The 18110-nt window shown below is 44.5% G+C and overlaps 1 protein-coding gene across 6 annotated transcripts in view; it reads right to left on the reverse strand.

The window, feature by feature from the left end:
- ANKS1A (ankyrin repeat and sterile alpha motif domain containing 1A) overlaps positions 1–18110 on the reverse strand; it is a 207305-nt gene that overhangs the window by 71723 nt on the left and 117472 nt on the right. For all 6 annotated transcript variants that reach the window (XM_055263821.2, XM_063632245.1, XM_063632244.1 and 3 more), the window contains one exon: positions 2916–3502. In XM_055263821.2, the coding sequence (XP_055119796.2) occupies positions 2916–3502 (587 nt within the window). The remainder of the gene's footprint in view (positions 1–2915; positions 3503–18110) is intronic.

Here is an 18110-nt window from a genome sequence, read left to right on the forward strand (position 1 = left end):
CTGAATTCTTTCCAATAAGACCTCAATTGCCTTTAAGTTTTTTCCAATTTAAAATGTAGCAGGGCTTTTGCATTTCAGTCACACTAGAGACTGGCCCACAACACCTAGATCTTGGATAGATCTAGATCCCTGGGTCACTGTAAGCACCTGCAACCTTTATCTGCACAGGTGATATCAGCAAATGAATCTCCTCTCGATGCAAAGAGACACTGGCTTACGAGCCCACACAGCCAGCCTCAATTAAGCCCAGCTTTGCCCAGGTGATTCTGTATTTCTTGGCCAGGAGGAAACAGTGGAGCCCATAAGACTGCCCAGAAATGCTGCATGTTAACAGGACATAAATATCCTGTGAAGAATCGCCCAGCACTGCGACCTCTCCGGGTGGGGATACGCTCAGAAGGAGCCACAAAGGAGAAGTGATTCATTAGACTGGTAAAGCTGTCTTCCAGCCTGTTTAAAGGATTCTGAGATACTGCCTTGATAGCATATCCAGGAGTCATCCCTCAGTATCCACTAGGGATTGGTTCCAGAACACCATTTGGATATCAAAACCTGTGGATGTTCAAGTCCCTGACATGAAATAACATTGCATATAACCTACACACATCTTGTATATTCTAAATCATCTCTAGTTTACTTCTAATACCTGATACAATGTAAATGCTATATGTAAGTAATTGTTATACTGTATTTTTATTTGCATTATTTTTTATTGTTGTTTTGTTATTTTTTCCCCCAAACATTTCTATCCACAGTTGGCTAAACCCACAGATGCAGAAAACCATGGATATGGAGGGCTGGCTGTACTCATCTCTTGGCCTGATGCTCGAGGCCCTCTCACTACCCTGGTGCAAATCTCACTTTCTACCCTTATTTCTCATTCTGCCCTTACACACACTCAGCACACTAGAGAAACCAAATGATCTGAGCTTTCCCAGCTCCATGCCTCTGCTCATGCCACTCTCTCCACCCACCTCTCCTCATCCCGCCAGCTTCAATCTGGTTTTAACCATAAGACTCGGTCTTTTAATTCCATGTCAAATCCCATTGCTCTAGTGGTCTTTCCTGAATCTCCTCCTACCCTCTCATACCTCCTGTCTCCACTCCCCAAAACACCGATTTTTTAAAAATCTCAGACCTGGGTGAGAGTCACTGATGTTTTCTCTCTTAACCTCTATGGCCATTTCAGAGCACACTGCACTTATCTTCACCCTCTTCTTAAATTTATCTTGAACTTTTCCTATAGCTGACTGTAAATTAGTAAAACTCTGTTTTAAAAAACAAAGGTAGAGCATACATTCCTACAAATATACACACTCCAGTGTGTAATCTCCTGGCACCCCTCTCCCCCAGAGCTATCTCACTCATAGTGATTTTCCATGAGTGGCCAGGCATCTAGCACAGGCTCACCAAATCTTTGTTTACTAAGCAATGAAAATCTTTTGCACAGGATTCCTCTGTCTCTGCCTAATCAGAACCTTAAGCTTCATCTTATACCTTATCTGGAGGTAGCGCTGGAAGCACAAGCCCCTGCCCCCAACCCCGATCCTTCACTGGAAATGGATTGGCTTTGGTTTACATAACTTTCCAGCACCTACCCAAATAGAGTTGGGTAGGGCATTAAGTGTACAGATTGTTCAAATGGACATGTCAGCTGTAGTGTTCCCCTCCTCTTGGAGAGCTAAATGCAGTTCTTGAAATTATTCCTCAGAGACAGACCCAGTCCACTTCAAAGGCAGCTTCCACTCAGTAAGAAGCTTGCAAGGGTGGTACTTTAACATTCCCAGGGTGTTTACCTATCTTTGAGAAACACATTCTTCTGCTCAGCGAGATATGCCATAGGTCACAGAGGAATACTTTGGTATATATTTCCAACTAACAATGGCTATGAAAAAAAACTGGGCCTCTGACTCCCAATGTTTTCTACTCCCTAATCTTCATTTCCTGAACCACTTAGCCCTCTTCTGCCTGACCAATCTGGGAATGTGGGATGGGCAGGATCCTTCTGCTGGAAGAAGTATTTGGCCTTCTAGGACAGCACAGTAAGAATAACCATGGCGAAGCAGGGAATAGAAAAGCCTTTCTCTCGCAGCTATAAAAAAGAATGAGCTCGTGTCCTTTGCAAGCAACATGGATGCAGCTGGAGGCCATTATCCTGAGTGAATTAACACAGGAACAGAAAACCAAACAGTGCAGCATGTTCTCCCTCAAATGCTGGGTACTCATGGACATAAAGATACAACAATAGACACTGGGGACTACTGGAGAGGGGAGGGAGTGGGGGCAAGGGCTGAAAAACTAACTATCGGGTACTATGCCTACTACCTGGGTGATGAGATCAATCGTACCCCAAACCTCAGCATCATGCAATATACCCATGTAACAAATCTGCACATGTGCCCCCTGAATCTACAATAAAAGTTGAAATTATATATAAAAAAAAAGAAAAGCCCCCTTTCAGCAGCTTTCCCCCCAGCCCTACCCCTGTCCTCCCCTGAACACCCCTCACACCTCTCAACTAACCCTGGATCTTCTCTTTTCCTCCTGAAGCACTCATAGGAAGTACTCCAGCTCTTCTTAAGCATCTCCAGGGTGAGCATGATTCTCTCAATGGGGCTGATGGGATCCAAATATTTCCAAACAGCACGTCATTTCTAGAAACTGCCCCTCCCTCAGCCCTGCTCTGCTGGGGCCTCCACCCTCTAATTTAACCATTAATAGACCTGTCCTCTGTGATCCAGACTACCTGAGGCTCACCTCTTCTTACGATTGTCAGAAACACATTAGTTACGGAGTGAAAGAACCAGAGCAACCTTGCCCAGATCCTGGGCCTGAGAGTTGGCATTCAGGGGAGCTGTGGTGGGCTGCGGCCAGCCTGGCCAGCCTAGCTCCCTGTGACGTCATGTCAGCCTTACCTCATCCCACTCCGAGGTGAAGGAGGGTGACTTCTCTAGCCTTTTCTTCCCAATGCTGCAGTTGGATAAGGACTCGCTCCGACTCCCCATGGTAGCGTCCTCTGTGGGTGAGCAGGTCAGGAGATCAGAGTCAGACTTGGACAAGCTGCGGCTGAGTTTGAGTTCAGCTTTGGGTTTGCTGGTGGGAGGGGCTCGGCTCCTGGCCCCACTCCGGTCTCCTTCCTCAGCACCACCAGGGTGCGGAGATGCTGTGTGAGTCAAAGTTTCAGGGTGCGAGCGGCTGTTGGTGGTGGGCAGGCCTGCTAGGTAGCCCACTCTCTTGCTCTGGTCCAGGGCACTGGGCTGGGAGGCTCCAGGAGCATGCACACCCGTCTCCTCCAGTTGCATGCTGGCCTTGTGGCAGGCGCCCTGCTGGAGGGACCCGTCTGGATGGCTCTGGCCAGCGGTGCAGAGCAGCTGGAAAGGGTCCTGCCCCACCTCGCACACCGGGGAGGAGCCGTGGAGGAGGCCTGAGAACTGCTCTGGGACCTGCCCGTCCTGCCCCTCCGTAGAGTCCTGGCTCCGGCTGCTGCTGCTCCGCGTGTGGTCTTGGAGTGGACGGAGAGACAGAGAAATAAAAAATTAAACGTGGCAAAAATCAACAAAGTTCCAATGCAGCAAGCATACAGCAGAGCAGAGGAATTCACAAAGAGAGAGAGACAGAAACTGGATAGGCTGGGGAGGAGGAGAGGAGAGAAGAAGAGAGAGGAAGGAAGACAGTTTTCATATTGTTCTTAATGTTCAATTTGTACCCAAAGTCAGAGCATTTATGAAATTCCAAACACTGGCCTGATTAATGCTATCTGGCAGCCTTCCCTGTTGTTAGATTTCTGTTAACATTAACGACCAGACCTTGCTATATAAGGCGAGAAGAGTGTTAACTATAACCTAGAGAAAGGACACAAGTCAGGACAGAGTGAGTGAACGTGGAGCAAAAGCGAGAGCACCAGTGAGCAAGCGCGAGCCGTGAGACCCACTCCTGGAACATCTGATACATTTCCATAAAGGCCAAAGTGTTATTTAAAGGCCACCCGCCCTCCCTTCCTCTGGCAAGCAGCAACAGAAAAAAAAAAAAAAAAAAAGAGGTCATGATCCACAACCTGCAACTTCTGGAATTCCTTAACAGAAACAAAACGGCAGAGAAATAACTGCTTCCTTCCTCAGAGGGGGCCATTCCGAGTTCCACGCCTCATCCTTCCTTCCTCAGGGAGCACAGACTTTTCTTTCTCTCTCTTTTTTTTTTTTTGAGAATGTGCACATCTTGCTTCTTCCAAAATCTCCCAGCTGCTCATATTTGTTTAAGTTTAACCTTAGTTGATCCACTGAAAACAAAATGGTCTAATCTGTCAATGCCAGGAGACATGTGCAGTTCTCTCGAGACTTCCCTAACATCCTAGAAATCTGACACTAGTAGCTCATGGGGCCAACTACTACTGTACACTCAAATACCTCGCCCTGAAGTAGCATAAATAATTGGCCAAATCAGAATCTAACATCAGCACTACACTGGCACACCAGGGGCTTTCCTTGCGTGAACTCAGTCCCATTAAAGATTCTAACCCACATCATCAGAGTAAATAACACTATGTCCAGCACTAGCTCACATTCCATAATATTCAATTTAATCTTCTCTATACGTGGAATCTATTGCACCTACACCAAACAATTTCCTAGTCTGCTCAAAACTCTCAAGAACTATTCATGAGCTCAGAGAATGTTAGAACCAAAAGGGTCAACTATGTTTACAGATGAGGAGTCTTAGTGGTTACCCCAGGTGGTGTGGGAGAAGACTTTAACCTAGGAGCCTGAAGATCTGGCTCTGGTCCTGGCTGAGCTGTTCTCTAGCTGTGTGGCCTTGGCAGTGATTTCATCTTATTGGGTCTCAGTGTCTAAAGTGACTGGGCTGGGCTGCATGATACTTAAAAATCCCTTTAATGTCATGATAGTGATGAGAATCCGGGTCTCCACCATGTCATGATGGCACACTTCTCCCCCTTAGGGATGCGAGACGCCTGCCTGGGTACCTCTCCTGTTGCTGCCTACACAGCAGCCATTCTCCCTCATCAGCACACCTGAAGGCCCAAAGCCCCTTCTTGAGATTCAGTTCTGCAACTGGAGAGGGTAGCCAGGTGAGGAGGGGTGCAAAATGAGCAGTGCTTTATAAACACAATGTACTAAAACACAGTCTCCAATGCCCACGCATGACGCTACTGTCCTGCAACAGTGGTTCTTCCAAAACAGCCTTTAAGAAGTGGTCTCAACAACCAGCTCTCACAGTGAGCCCAACTCGCTGAGGTCTGAGCAGGGATACAGTTCCCACATAGCCCCCTCTCCCCTCCCAGCTCCAGAAGAGCAGTTCAGTCTCCACAGTCTGTTCAGCTTTTCACGAGTCTAGAGAAGTGGCCAGGGGCAGCCAATTAGCTCCACTTTATGGCTCTGATTACTTATCCACAGGAGCACAGGAGCACCAACTTTGGCATCTCCCTCCTCTACACTTTTTTATTTTTTTTTGAGACCAAGTCTTGCTCTGTCGCCCAGGCTGGAGTGCAGTTGCACACTCTTGGCTCACTGCAACCTCTGCCTCCTGGGTTCAAGCGATTCTCCCATCTCAGCCTCCTGAGTGGCTGGGAGTACAGGTGTGTGTCACCATGCCCAGCTAATTTTATTGTATTTTTAGTAGAGACGGGGTTTTGCCATGTTGGCCAGGCTGGTCTCAAACTCCTCACCTCAAGTGATCTGCCCGCCTTGGCTTCCCAAAGTGCTGGATTACAGGCGTGAGCCACTGTGCTGGGCCCCTTCTCTACACTTGACCACTTTGGGACTTCCACACCTCAACTCAAAAATGCTGTACCCCAAAGGTCAGGTCCTGAGCAATGAACAAGCCCTGAAAAACTTGAATCCTTTCTCTAGGGAAGAAGGAATGCACATAAGAGTTTCATATAGCTTAACTGAGGCCCCAGGAAGCCACGACTCATGGCTATGAATATTACATATAACAACTGGCAGCCAGAACAAAGCTACCCAGTGGTGTTGCATGGTGGGGCTACAGTGAGGATGACACATGACCATTTAATGTGGTTCAGGTCAATAGTACTTCTAGGGGAAGCTGATGGGGAGAGTTAATCAGGCTGCAAAATTTGCCATCTCTGGGACCACATTCTAACAGCCGACTTCCTACAGATCCTGGCCTAAGGTACAATGTCCCTCTGACTATATTTGAATGCAAGATGACTTTCGTAAAAGGAGCACAGGCTTCTACTGCTTTGTATCAACTTCCAGCTTCACATTTAACAACTGGGAGCTAAGGCACCAACAACGAAAGGAAACACCATAGCTCAGAACTGGGGGCCAGCCTGGCTCACACTGCCTGGGTGGACCTCAGAACCCAGGCCACAGAGAATGTTCGAACTGCTGCTGTGGGAGCCAACAATGCAGGCCCTGTGAAACAGCCACCCATTCACGCTAGCTATCAATGATGAAAGAGAGACAGATGCCAAGGGCTCAATACCAGACACATGCCAAGGGGAAGGAAGTGGGCAGAAGGAAAGAATGGAAACTTACGGAGGAAGGAAATATGTGGAAGAAGAATCTCTGAGGGTCATAATCCTATTAGAGAAACCACAATCCACCAATATTTTGTGGAATATAAGAAATGATGGAAAGAAATTCTTATAATCATATGACTTAGCCAGGCAATTCCTCAGAAAGACACTTTGGTATCTGAAAAGCTTGCCGAGATCTAAGAGCCTAAGGCTGGTGTTCTTGTTCCCATTAAAAACCACATCCAAGGCCAAGATGAGTTTTTTTGGCAGATCAATGGGCGGGAAAAGAATTACTCAATGCTTTTTTCCTTCTGCAAAGTAAGGATAATATAAGGTCTCTTAGGGACAAGGTGCTAACAATAGAATATACTGATCAAGAAGCAGTTTTTAAGCAAATTACTTCACTTCTTTGTGCAATTCTGGGATCTTAATTGGGGGATTGTTGCGGTAATTAAATTATACGTGTAACGCATTAAGAACCGTGTCTGGCACGTGCCACACTCTCAATAGATGTTGAAATTGTTATTATCCTCCACACAGGGTCCGTTACAACACACTTTGCTCACAGATGAGACCAACTACTTCTCCGTTCCTCACAGGTCTGTCACGAGGATCATCAAAGATAAGGTACATGAAAGTACTCTGTAAGACATAAAGCACTTCACAAGCATTCATTACCTTCACCATCTTTGTAACTCTGAACAGCAGAAGGAAGGGACAGAAGGTAATATGGTGAGAGGGCTGCAGTGAGAAACTCTGAGACAGGCCCCAGAACTGTCACTGTAACCACTCATCCCATGGACAAATGTATGAAGTGTCTGCCCTCAGGAGGCACCCAGGTGATATGAGGATAAAGAGGCCAGGTGTGGTGGCTCATGCCTATAATCCCAACGCTTTGGGAGCCTGAGATGGGAGGATTGCTTGAGCTCAGGAGTTCAAGATCAGCTTGGGCAACATGGCGAGACCTCATCTCTATAAACAATTTAAAAATTAGCTGGGTGTGGTGGTGCACACCTGCTGTCCCAGCTACTTGGGAGATTGAGATGGGAGGAAAATTTGAGTCCAGAAATTCAAGGCTGCAGTGAGCTGTGATCATGCCACTGCACTCCAGCCTGGGAGACACAGCGAGACCTTGTCTCACCAAAAAATAAAAAAAAAATAAATAAATAAAGACACCAAGTCTGCCTCAATAGATGCTTTAAGACAGGCATAAATCATATGCTTGGCAGACAAAAAGGAAAGCCTGATTACTTTGAACCAGAAGGCTTCTCAGAAGAGGTAGCTTTCGAGCTGAGCACTGAAGGAGAAATAAGACCTTGTCAGGCTTACAGAGAAGTAAAAATACATTAGAAAAGGCAGAGAAGGGCCAGGGGTGGCAGCACATGCCTGTAATCCCAGCACTTTGGGAGGCTGAGAGAGGAGGATCACTTGAGCTCAGGAGTTAGAGACCACCCTGGGCAACAAACCTTATGCCCAGGGACTAGTGAAGTTGCAGAAGAGACCCTTAGGCCTTTCTCCTACACTACTTCCCGAGCTCTGCCCTCCCCACAGTCTGCCCTTCTAGGAGAGAAACAAGGAGATAATGGCACACAGGGAGGGAGGCCTGTTTCTTATGCTACTCATACATCAAGGCCAGCTGCTCTACTCAATATGGCATGCTAATTCCCAATCCCATCAACTTGTGATCCTCATTCATTTTCCTTTTACCCTGTGAGCTACTGAAGCAAGGGGTCTTCTGTGCTGCATTTTAATTACCACGATGAGCTATGGGATCTCAAGGGCTCTTGAATAATAACATTTCAACATTTACACATTTTCTTTCATTCACCTCTGCCCACTTAAATTAAGGCTGAAGAACGCAGCTCATGTGAGGAGTTGCTAACTCAAATCAACCCTCAGGCCCAGAGAAGAAGGCTGGAGGACCCAGTGTCCCATGTTGTTTTGTGTTCTCCGTATCATTAGGATTGGAATCCTCCAGCTGCCTAGTCACTATAGTGAGTGTCAAAAACCATGGGTGTGCAGGAGAACTCCCAAGTACATGGCTGCTTTCAGAGGGTCACCAGGCTCTCCCTGGAAGGAAGGTCCTGACCAAGTTATTCAGACACTTGCTGAAGACTGCAATTTGATAAGACAAATAGACTGAGGGTTCATTTTGGTCCATGGCAACCTGAGAAATAGAATAAGAGCTAGACAGGGATTCAAGAAGCCCATGTTTTAGTCCCAGCCCTGTGACTTTTCCTCTCTAGGTCTCTTTCAAAAAATGAATGCCTGGGATGCATTCTCCAGCACTTTGGGATTTAGGCTGGTTTGAATCTGTGATTAAATGACCTCTCTATAGTCCCTTCCAGTTCTGTGATGTTAAGAACATGAATAGCAGCAAGGCTTTTGATGAAATGGTTTTAGCCTCATGGTTAAAAGTACAGGCTTTGGATTCAGTCACACTAGGGTTTAAGTCTCAGCTCCAATACCTAACCTTTTCTTCCTCAGCTCTGAAACAGGGACAAAAATAGCCCCTACCCTGAAGATCTGTCACGAGATATACAATGACATAATCAACATAAATGAAATCAGCATGGCAGCTGGCCCGTGGGAAGCATTCAGTAAATGATAGCTGCTATCATTATCACCATTTTTCATTTACAGTCATTTCTGAACTCTTAGCTCATCATGCTAACACTGCACACAGAGGCTGGTTTCCCTTCTCCTGACTCTGCAAAGGAGACTGATTTCTTCTGAGTAGCCCTTTTAACAAGGCAGAATAAAACTCAAATGCCAGGGAAGGCCAGTATTTTTGTAAGTTTGGTTTGGGATTACATGTAACAGCACAGTGGAGAATCTTCAGACTAGGAGCCACCTGTACTCACCTTGGGGCCCACAGGTATAGCCCAGCTTTGGGACTTAAGACTGTTTCACATTGACTTGGTCTTGATTACCTCAATACATCTCCCCCATCTTCTTGAACTCCTAAAGCGTCTGTTCTCTGCCTGTCATTGGACCTCTAACCTCTGGTCCCCACACTTCCCTAGTTTTCAATATACCAGCTTTGCCTGGATCAGCTTCCAACCAGCCACGATTTCTAACCATGCCTAATTTAATAGCACATTTGCTGTCCTTGCTCCCCTTGATCTTCTGCCAGTTCTTGTAGTGGGTATTCATAGCCATTTGCTTTCCCTTCTCCAGTTGCTGGAATGTTGAGCCCTTTTAAATACTCAAGAAACAACTGACTTGAGTCGTCTACCAATTCACCTAACTCAGCTGGCTTGCAACAGCTACTACTTACTGAGTACTACTCCTTCTGTGCCAGACACTATGCCAAGCATTTTCTTTTTAATATTCACAACAACCATGAGTTAAGGATTAGTATCCCTTCTACATGTAGAAACTGAGGCTTAAAGAGGTTAAATGATTCCCTAAATAATGGTCACCATCCAGTAAGTGCTAGAGCAAGAATTCAAATGCCAGCTTGATTACCAGGCCCAGTGAGCTTTTCATTCATCTCTTGAAAACTATGTAAGATCGATTTCCTCATCTCTTCTGCTGTCTTTAAGCCATCATCTTTACCCACAGCACCTGCACTTTTTGGAGGACAATCACACCAATTTCCCGAGAAGACAGATCAAACTTTCTAAACGACTGCTCTCAACACCATGTAAAAATTGGGGGGGTAACTTCATCACTTCTCTCCTACCTTAGAAATTAGACCCCATTTAGGATTTACCAATGGCCTTCTAACTGCCTAACCCTTTTTCTAGTTTTCATCCTTCTAGCTCTTTCTATATCAATGGATACTGTTTGCCCATTGCCCCCAGTACCCACTCTCCCCTTCCTTCCTTGGTTATGGGACTTTTAGGTTCACAGCCACCTAGAATAAAGACAATCATTTCCCACCTCCTTTGTAGCTAGGTGTAACCACATGACCAAGTTCTGGCCAGTGGGTTATAAGTGAAAGTGGCATGTGTAACTTTTGGGAACTATCTTTAAAGTGCCATTCTCCCCTTTCTTCCTTCCCATGCTGATGGCTTGAACTTGGATAGCCATCTTGAACCATGAGATGGCAGAAGGGGACTGGGTCCTTAATGGTCATGAACTGTTGTTGAGCCCAGCACTCCTTACTTCTATCTTGTTCAACCTCAGTTATTGAGGGTTTTCTGTCACATTCAGCCTTGGCTCCTAAGATATTGCATTATCCCAGTTATCTTCCTACATTTCTTTCCCCTTGTGCCTCTAAACATAAGCTCTACTCTTTTTTAAAAAAAAAAATATTATTATTATTTTGGAGATAGGGTCTCACTCTGTCGCCCAGGCCGGAGTTCAGCAGACTCGACCTCCTGGGCTCAAGCAGTTCTTCCACCTCAGCCTCCAAGTAGCTAGGACTACAGGTGCACACCACCACACCCAGCTAATTTTTAAAAATTTTTTATTTTCGTAGAGACAAGATCTCACTATGTTGCCCAGGCTAAGTTCTGTTTTGGACCTCTTCAATCTCTCTCGTCTCTCAGCAATGGATTTTTTTTTTTTTTTTTTTTTTGAGACAGAGTCTTGCTCTGTCACCCAGGCTGGAGTGCAGTGGCATGATCTTGGTTCACTGCAACCTCTGCTTCCCAGGTTCAAATGATTCTCATGACTCAGCCTCCCGAGTAGCTGGGATTATAGGCTTGCGCCACCACACCCAGTAAATTTTCGTATTTTTAGAAGAGATGGGGTTTCACCATTTTGGTCAGGCTGGTCTTGAACTCTTGGCCTCAAGTGATCCACCCACCTCAACCTTACAAAGTGCTGGGATTACAGGCAAGATCTACCACGCCCAGCCTGGATTCTCTTTTATGTTAAGAATCACCTCAACTTGGATGATTCCTAAATCTGTATTTCTAATCTTCACATCTTTCATCAGACTCATATTTCCAAGTGTTTATGAAGTATCTTCACTTGGATGTTCTCTGGTACCTAAAACACCTCAAACTTAACACATTTGAAACTGGACTTAACATCTTCCCTCAAACATGCCCCTCCCTCAATTCTCTATTTCTGTTAGTTGTACATTATTTTCTCAATTAACCAAGCTCAAACCTCACAATCATCCTCAAATTCCTCTCCTCATTCCTATACATTTTGTTCCATGGTCCTGTTAATTCTGCTTCTTCTATACCTCTCCCATTCATACCTCCCTTCCTGTAACTTCCTACTCTCCCTCTAGTCTGGGCTCCAATTACCTTCGAGAGACTCTGTGAAGTCTCTTGACTTTAGGGAATTCCCGCCTCCAGTCTCTCCCAGTCTAAGCAATCTAAGAATCCACAATTGTATATTTGTGAAGTGTGGCTCCAGTCTCTCCCAGTCTAAGCAATCTAAGAATCCACAATTGTATATTTGTGAAGTGTGGCTCCTATCCTGTCATCTGATTTAAAAAGCCTCAACAACACTGCATTGTCTTGGGAATAAACAGTGACGGTGGAGACCCAATGCTCTATGACAAGTTCCCTTTGTTCCAGCCAAACTGGATTACTCTCACCATTCTCCAGACATGTTCTCTGTACCTCCTCCCATCATCTCGCTGTTGTCTATACCACTCCTTCTGCTTGGAATGCTCTCTCCTTCCTTACTTTTGCCTATCAGGTACAACTCTATCTAGGGGTTCAGCTCAAGTGTGATTTCATTAATAAAGCCATCCATGATCTCTTACACTGACATAATTTATCCCTCTTTTGGACACCAAAATTACTTTTATACCACTTTTATATGAATTTAACATATTCTGTCATCTTTCAGTTACTTTACATATGTCTCATGTATATAAATACATAATATACATGTATATAAATGGCTGTCAATACATATGGTGGAGGAAAATTTAGAAGCACAGTTCATAAGGCTTGCACTTGTTCCACAACGGAAAGAAAATTGAACTATTCCAACTCAGAAACATAAATTAATAAGAAGAAGACAGTTATTCAGCAGGACTTTGTGCAGGAGCTCCTCTAATGCAAGAAGGTGAGAAAAGTCCAGTGCAGTGGCTTGCGCCTGTGACCCCAGCTACATGGGAGGTTGAGGTGAGATTGCTTGAGGCCAGGAGCTTGAGACTAGCCTGGACAATACAGTGAGAACCCATCTCTAAAACAAATTTTTAGCTGGGCATGGTGGCACATGCCTTTAGTCTAGCTATTCAGGAGGCTAAGGCAGGAGGGAGGATTGCTTGAGCCCAGGAGCTTGAGGCTGCAGGGAGCTATGACTGCGCCACTGCATCCCAACCTAGCAATGGAGCAAGACTCCTGTCTATTTAAAAAAAAGATGGCGAGAGAAGAGGAAGCTGCTGAAGATAAGGCTTAATTGTCAAACTGCCTCAGTGATATGTTTTCCCTTTGGAAAAAGCATCCAAACATACTCCTGGGTATTTATTTTGAAAATCTAGCCCGGACTTCTTGGTAAAGATGATAGATCGAACACAGGTACCTATTTTCTCTTCTTCCTGAAATCTCATTAAACCAACAGTAAAAGTGGGACTAGAGATGGAAGCACACCTGAGAAAACAATCCAAAACTGGCAAAGAGAAAAGCCAAGATTTACACTCTAGAATTCCCCAAAGGCTAAGGAATTGGTACTCTGATGTAGGAGTAGAGGGAGAAGCTAAAAACCGTTTCCTCCCCTTTGGAAGGATTAAGGTCTTCATACTCATGCACAAACTGTGCACAGACTCAAATGCGTAGCTCTCAGAAATACTGACTTAATCTCAAAAACCTCTGAAGTGTAGATGCACGCCAAAAAGTCCATATGTATCACTGTCTTCAGATAATCATTCATGATTGTCCTCTGTTAAGTACCACGTCACCTGGACCCAAGCACTATTAGTGGATGCTACAAAAAAGCACCACAGAGAACAAGATGGCTTTTAGAGCTCTTGGCTACATTCCCATTTGCTATCAAACCTGGAAAGTTGCCCACTATTTCTCCGAGTGGTAATATGTCCAGAACATCCAGCGAGCAAAGAGTTAAACATGAAAGAGAAATAAATGACTATGCTATACAAAACAGGAATCACTGCTGTTGGTTATGCTTGCCCTGTATGATGATTTCAGAAGACTTTTTCCGCATTTGAAATAATTTAACAGGAATAGCCAGTTAAATAAAACTACCATAAAATCACATGGGCCTCGTGTCTTTTTGGAGGATGGGCTTTCTACTTCATAGATCTATTAAAGCTTTCCACTTCTGTCAGCTTTGGTTTTTCTATAGGCACAAATGGCATTTCTGGGTAGGAAAAATTATTCACTGTGAAGGACTGTCTTGCATAGTACAGGATGCTTAGCATTCCTGGTCCCCAGGCGCAAAATGCCAGTAGCAACCCCACCTTAACCAGTCGTTGTGATGGAACAAAACTCCCCCAAAACAATTCTAAATCCTCCCAGGGGATGGCAGCAACTCTGATTAACCACATAAAATTTATTCCTATAAATCATCTTATTATTAATTTTTAAAATCTCTTGAGGTTATATATTCTTGTCTTTTTTTCTATTCTTTTTTTGTGGAGAACAGGGTCTCACTATATTGCCCAGGCAGGTCTCAAACTCATGGGCTCAAGCTATCCTCCCGTCTCTGCATCCCTAAGAGCTGGGATTACAGGCGTGAGCCACTGTGCCTGGCTATCTTCTTTTCTGAAGTTTTAATTTTAAAAATTTAAAAAATTTTTAATTTTTTGTGGGTACATAGTAGGGTACATGAGATTTTGTTTTGTTTTTTGTTTTGGTTGTTTTTTGAGACGGAGTCGCACTCTGTCGCCCAGGCTGGAGTGCAGTGGTGCGATCTCGGCTCACTGCAAGCTCCGCCTCCTGGGTTCATGCCATTCTCCTGCCTCAGCTTCCCGAGTAGCTGGGACTACAGGCGCCCATCACCATGCCCGGCTAAATTTTTTGTATTTTTAGTAGAGACGGGGTTTCACCGTGTTAGCCAGGATGGCTAACATCTCCTGATCTCCTGATCCGCCCGCCTCAGCCTCCCAAAGTGCTGGGATTATAGGCATGAGCCACCATGCCTGGCCAAGATGTTTTGATACAGGCATACAATGAGGAATAATTACATCATGGAGAGGGAGGCATCCATCCTCTCAAGCATTTATCCTTTGTGTTACAGACAATCCAATTACACTCTTTTAGTTATTTTAAAATGTACAATTAAGAATATTCTTTTATTTTTTTGAGACAGAGTCTCAAAAAAGAGGCGCCTCCTGGGTTCAAGTGATTCTCAGCCTCAGCCTCCTGAGTAGCTGGGATTACAGGTGTGTGATATCACGCCTGCCTAATTCTTGTTTTTTTTTGTTTTGTTTTTTTTAAGACGGAGTCTCGCTCTGTCACCCAGGCTGGAGTGCAGTGGCGTGATCTTGGCTCAATGAAACCTCTGCCTCCCGGGTTCAACTGATTCTCCTGCCTCAGCCTCCTGAGTAGCTGGGACTACAGGCGCGTGCCACACCCAGCTAATTTTTTGTATTTTTAGTAGAGACAGGGTTTCACCGTGTTAGCCAGGATGGTCTCGATCTCTTGTCCTTGTGATCCGCCTGCCTCAGCCTCCCAAAATGCTGGGATTACAGGCATGAGCCACCGCGCCCGGCCTACTTCTTGTATTTTTAGTAGAGATGGGGTTTCGCCATGTTGGCCAGGCTGGTCTCAAACTCCTGACCTCAAGTGATCCACCCGCCTTGGGCTCACAAAGTGCTGGGATTACAGGCATGAGCCACCATGCCCGGCCAAGAATATTCTTTATAGCATCCTCACGTGTAGTGGTTTTCTCCTCTTTCTTGATCAAAATTGTCAGAAATCTTTAAAAAAATACAAATTCATTTTAATGATCAAGTCTCTCTTTTTGGTTTCTTCTTTACTTTTACTTTTCTTTCTTTCACTAAGGTATAGCACACATAACATAAAATATCAGAAATATACTATCTGCTTTTATCTCAATAATTCCCTAACAATCTCTTATTAGTTACTCTCTGCTACTTTCTTTTGGTTAAATTTTAATCCTTCTTATTGTTTAACAAATGAATTTAGGAATATAAACTTTCCTCTGAGTACTACTTTGGCCAAATATTATAGGTATTTACACAAAGTGTTTCCACTACGACTAATTTCTATGTAGAAAAATAGAAAAACATAGGCAACTCATAGACTAAACATATAACACTAATCAATAAGGTAAGTTGCTCAGTTTCAATGACAAATAGCACGTTTTTTGCTTATCAATGGTGGAAAACATTAAAGACTGATAATACACCATGTTGGTGAAGGTATGGAGAAGAGCGTACTTCTCTTCACCATTAAGGGAGGGCAATTTAGCTCCACCCATTAGATATAGACATACACATACACTCTGACCCGCTAATTCTACTTTCTATCAATCTTTTTTAGAGACATACTTTTATAAGTATTTAAGAACACATGTACAGAATGTCCACAGAAGCATAATTTATAACAGAAATCCTGGAGAAGGAAAAAATGAGCTATGGGATATTTAGCTAGATTTTAAGGACCAAGATAAAATTGTATCTGTGCTCTATAGACAAGGCAAATACAAAATGCAAGTTCACAAAAAGTTTGTAAAATGTAATCCCACGTTAGCTTAAATACAAAGAATTTCACAGTCACTTTTGTATAAAAATAACAAAGGGTCTGACTCATATATACCACACTTTCTTTTTTAACTCTGTGGTTAGATTAGGATGGTATTATTTTGCTATTATTAGCCGGGTGAGGTGGCGGGCGCCTGTAGTCCCAGCTACTCGGCAGGCTGAGGCATGAGAATGGCGTGAACCCCTGGGGGCGGAGCCTGCAGTGAGCCGAGATCGCGCCACTGCACTCCAGCCTGGGCGATAGCAAGACTCCATCTCAAAAAAAAAAAGGCCGGGCGCAGTGGCTCACGCTTGTAATCCCAGCACTTTGGGAGGCCGAGGCGGGCGGATCACGAGGTCAGGAGATCGAGACCACGGTGAAACCCTGTCTCTACTGAAAACACAAAAAAATTAGCCGGGCGTGGTGGCAGGCGCCTGTAGTCCCAGCTACTCGGAGAGGCTGAGGCAGGAGAATGGCGTGAACCCGGGAGGCGGAGCTTGCAGTGAGCCGAGATTGCGCCACTGCACTCCAGCCTGGGTGACAGAGCGAGACTCCGTCTCAAAAAAAAAAAAAAAAAAAGCCAGTTACTTAAAAAAAATTTTTTTTTGCAGAGATGGGGTCTCACTATGTTGCCAGGTTGGTCTTGAACCCCTGGCTTCAAGTAAGCCTCCTTCCTTGGCCTCCCAAAGTACTGGGATTACAGGTGTGAGCCACCACGCCTAGCCTGCCACATTTTCAAATGATGGTCACCTCTAGCAACTGTGAGTAACAGCGAGGTGAGAAGAACCTTAGCATTTTATTTATATTCATTTCTGTATTGCTTGAAATGTTTTTTTCTCCCTCAGTGAGCATATACTAATAAGATAATATAAAAATGTAATTTTTAAAAATTAAAAAAATTTTATTTTAGAGATAGGGGTCTTGCTATGTTGTTCTGGCTGGTCTCCAGCTCCTGGGCTCAAGTGATTCACCCGCCTCGGCCTCCCAAAGTGCTAGGATTACAGGAGTAAGCCACTGCACCCAGCCTAAAAATATAATTTAAAAAATTTCCCATCCCACCCATCCCACTGTAGCAGGACCAGCTGCGGACAAAACCCCTCAGACACCAAGATAGTGAAGGGAGTGGCTTTAATCAGCTGGGAGCATCGGCAGGCTAGCGTCTTAAAATCTGAGCTCCCCGAGTGAGCAATTCCTGTCCCTTTTAAGGGCTCACAACTCTAAGGGGGGGTCCGCGTGAGAGGGTCATGATCGACCGAGCAAACAGGGGGTACGTGACAGGAGCTGCATGCACCAGTGGTTAGAGTGAAACAGAACAGACCGGGAAGTTTTACAATGTCTTTCTATAATCTATAGATAAAATCAGTTACTAGGTCAAGGGTGGAATTTTAACTACCAGGCTTAGGTCAGGCAGGCCCAGGCCTGGTTTCAGGTCTGGTTCCTTGCTTTCAGGTCTGGTTCCTAGGTGCCAGGCTACCTGCCTTTAGTTTTGCTTCTCTTTCCTTTCCTGAATATAAAACAATATGAGAGGGTCTCTCTTCCCTCATTTCCCCTCTTTGAGACTCTCACTTTTTATTAGTGGGAGTTCTCACTCTTATTTTCACTACTTCTGTCTTCTTGTGCAATAGATTGATAGTGATTCATATAGTACACTTGTGCTGAAGCATTTTGGTGAACTAAGGTAGCGATGAGGCTTTTTATCATTTGAACAAGTACAGGTAGCAAACAAGGGAGCAGTAAGCAGGTTCCTATTACTAAGATAACTCTTATTATAAGAGTTTTAAATCTTTCTAGTGCTGGGAACCAATTTCTAAACAGGGTCGAATCCGTACTACACTTGTACGGGCACATGTGCCAGTTCTGTCATATTTTTAACTATGTCTTTAACTACTTGCCTTTGATTATCTATGTGTAGACAGTAATTAGTAAGGGTAAATTTTTTATAGACCTCTCTTTCAGCTGCTAGCAAGTAGTCAAGAGCCAATCTATTTTGACAGATAGCATTTCTCATCTGAGTTTCTTGCCAGGCC

This window comes from Symphalangus syndactylus, chromosome 23 (assembly GCF_028878055.3).
Source record: "Symphalangus syndactylus isolate Jambi chromosome 23, NHGRI_mSymSyn1-v2.1_pri, whole genome shotgun sequence".
NCBI classification, from domain to species: domain Eukaryota; kingdom Metazoa; phylum Chordata; class Mammalia; order Primates; family Hylobatidae; genus Symphalangus; species Symphalangus syndactylus.